This window comes from Cicer arietinum, chromosome 6, assembly GCF_000331145.2.
Source record: "Cicer arietinum cultivar CDC Frontier isolate Library 1 chromosome 6, Cicar.CDCFrontier_v2.0, whole genome shotgun sequence".
Taxonomy (NCBI): Eukaryota; Viridiplantae; Streptophyta; class Magnoliopsida; order Fabales; family Fabaceae; genus Cicer; species Cicer arietinum.
Genome location: NC_021165.2, coordinates 58,787,245 through 58,790,503, shown reverse-complemented (window position 1 = coordinate 58,790,503; position 3,259 = coordinate 58,787,245). Strand labels below are relative to the sequence as shown.

At 31.9% G+C, this 3,259-nt stretch overlaps 1 protein-coding gene across 1 annotated transcript; it reads left to right on the top strand.

Moving 5' to 3' along the window:
- The first annotated feature begins 564 nt into the window (after positions 1-564).
- On the top strand, positions 565-1,575 carry LOC101490098 (ethylene-responsive transcription factor ERF119-like). The gene has a single exon (XM_004507184.2). It carries the CDS (start codon positions 565-567, stop codon positions 1,573-1,575), a length of 1,011 nt encoding a protein of 336 aa, XP_004507241.2.
- The last annotated feature ends 1,684 nt before the right edge of the window (positions 1,576-3,259 follow it).

Below are 3,259 nucleotides of genomic sequence, written 5' to 3'. Positions count from 1 at the left end.
TGTATATTTTGATTAAAATTTTTGTCGTTGAATATTGTCAAGAGTGAGAGAAACACAACGAAAAAGAGTGAGATAGTGAGAGAGAGAGAGATATAGTAGTCTTCTCTGATTCAATGAAAAATAAACGAAAAAGTTACAGAGCATAGAAAGCTTGAAGTTTTGATGTGTTTCAAAGGAGTCGCTTTTTAAGAATACAAAGAGTTAAATTTATGTGATTTTACTTTATTCTGGAATTAATCGGGGCTTTTGAAGCACCCGATTTTCTCTATTTTTTCTACATTGTTGACTCTTATGATGTGTTTCGCTCTCTATATCTTTTTTTGCAATCTGATCAATTTTTTGTGAATCAAGTTGTTTCAGTGCAATTAAGGCTAAAAACGAATTATTGTAGATTAGTATTTTCATGACTTTGATATACCATTATTTTTTTTATCTCTTTTTGTTTTTAAGAGTAGATGTCATCCGAAATATTGAGAGATTTCCTCACCATTTTTTCCTTTGATTACTTTCTTTAATTATTTCGTTTTCCCTTTTCAAAAATTTTCTCAGACAAAAAATTCAACTATGTTGGATCCTCGAAAAATATCCACATCTAAAGTCAAACAAAGGCCTCGTCCCTTGAAAGATTCAAATATTATGTCGAGAAAATTGCGCATAATTTATGATGATCCTGATGCAACTGATTCATCCGAAGATGAGTTAAAGTCTAAAAGAATAAAGAGAAGTTTCATAGACATCCCTCTTCCATTTGTATCTACGTCTTTCTCCTCTGAAAATAGCTTCTACGAAAAATCAAATATTACAAAGAAGAATTGTCTAACGCAACCTAAAAAAAAGAAGGTACTTCCAGCAACAATTTCAACACCAATCCCAACAAGGAGACAATCTTCTCCGAAATATCGAGGTGTTCGCATGAGAAAGTGGGGAAAATGGGCGGCTGAAATTCGTATTCCAACAACCACCACTCGAATTTGGTTAGGAACTTTCAACACTCCTGAAGAGGCTTCTCAAGCCTATGAAGCCAAACGACTTCAATTAGAACTTGAAGCAAAATCAAAGGCTAAAGAATGCATCAATGTTAATGGTGATGGTTCTTCTACTCTTGAAAATAACAAGAGTAATTACTTAAACTCTTCTACTGCAGACTCTGAGAGCTTACTCTCACACACATCACCTTCTTCTGTGCTTGAGTTGAATACACCAACTTCCAATTTGATTGAGAAGCTTGATGTTTCATCAAACAATGAAGTCATTGAAAAAGATGCTGAAGAGGCCTGTGATTTTGTAGCTTATCTACTAGAAGAGCTAGAAATACCAGATCTTGGAGTTTTGGAATTTCCTGAACCATCTGTTACTCCTGAGGCTCTAGCGGATCCCAACCTTGGGTTTGGATTTGATTTTGGAAAGGTTCATGACTATGGACATGGTTTTGACGAACTTGGTGACTTCAACGATATCCACATTCATGGGTTTGATGACAATGAGCCTAGCGAGCTTCCGGATTATGATTTTGACGATGATGATGAATTTTCTGGTTGGATTGAAAGAACCCCATTCTATCATTTAAGAATATAGTTTAATTTTTTATTAAGAGTTGTACTATAATGTGAATGTAATATGAATTTGAAGAGTTCATGAAGTTTTGTTGTTGTAGTATATTGTAATTTTAAAAGTCTCCGATATTTTCTACATTAAAATTTTATATATTAAAATGTCTTATTTGATTTGACCATCAGGAAGTTATATTATCGCCCTCCGATCACTTAAAGGTTTTTTTTTTTTTTTCATTAGGAGGTACGCCTATCTATAATTTTTTATTTTTTATTTTAATAAATAAATAATTATTAATTTAATAAATGAAAATAATTAAAAAAATCAAATTATATTAATAAAATCAAATGTATTAATAGAAAAAAAAATACATCAAAGTTAATACAGTTTGTGAAGAGCATCACGTAATCACTTAACACGTCATATTAATCTAAAAATATTCGTCAAATTTAACCTCTTGAAGTCATAATATTAGACAATAAAATTCTTTGGAAATAAACGTAAATAAGTTTAGTAATAAAAGTAAATTAATTTAGTCCCAACCCGTGTCACTATCAGAGCAGGAATTCCCAAAATAAAAAGATGTTTAAAAATGACTTAACAAAAGACATATAATAAAAGTCTCCAAGATAAGACGACTTCCGACACTATGAGGGTATTAGTCATCACTTACACTCGTCTGCGTCCATCGCAAACGCCAAACACAAACAACGAATGATGAGTTTTAAATTCATGTAACAATATAAGATAACCGAGGGGAACACGAAGGTAGTCAAATTGGCACAAACATGAGAAATATTCAAGGACATAAGGTTAACCCAAATCAATCACAATAAAACAGTTACAAGGATGAAATGATATGCATGTCCTAAACTCTATACTTCTTCATTGGTACCATTCTACTTTGAAGTACTTGGTTAAGAGAACTGATACTATGTCACTACATGAGTGGACAGACATTTCATGAATGACCAAACCCTCATAGATCCCTTCAACTCACTTGGTCAAGGTACTCTTGTGTTGCACGATAGCTCCCAACCTTAGAGAAGAATCCACTTAAGAATTCTCAACCAGAGATGCCCCCAAGGTCTATCAGTCTTACCTTACAGTTCTACTGTAACCCTATCCGGTCAGGCTCATTGAATTATACTTCCCCTAAATTACTGGGCTTGTCAGACCCTCCTATATGGTGATAAAATAATCTTCACTTCACAACTCTCTAACATCTAGTTAATACTTATTCGATGATCACAACTCGATAATTCTCAGTTTGAATTCACAATATTCATCAAAATTTACGTTTACGTAAATATCAATTATTCCACGATAGTTATCAAAGTTTACAACATTATATATATATATATATATATATATATATCAATCAAATTTCAACATTTAGACCAAACTACTCACAATGAACAATCTAGTTCTATCAATTATAAAATAAGAAAACAAGCGAGTGGTGCATTCAAGTGAAATTATAATTTTATTCAAGTAAACATGAGCACTACAATAACAATTAACAAAGGATTTTATAAAATCAAATATCATGCAATATTCACATACATTAATTGACAATAATTCTTTAGGTTTCTAAATCATATTTTAGTCATCACTGTTACCATTAATATGTTATTACTTATTATTACTCAATAGGGCTCAATCGTACGTACTAAGCCCTGAATGAATTTTTTGGAATTACGGCATT

Excerpts from the sequence above, each read along its gene's own strand:
- LOC101490098 (XM_004507184.2), top strand. The coding sequence starts at position 565 with ATGTTGGATCCTCGAAAAATATCCACATCTAAAGTCAAACAAAGGCCT.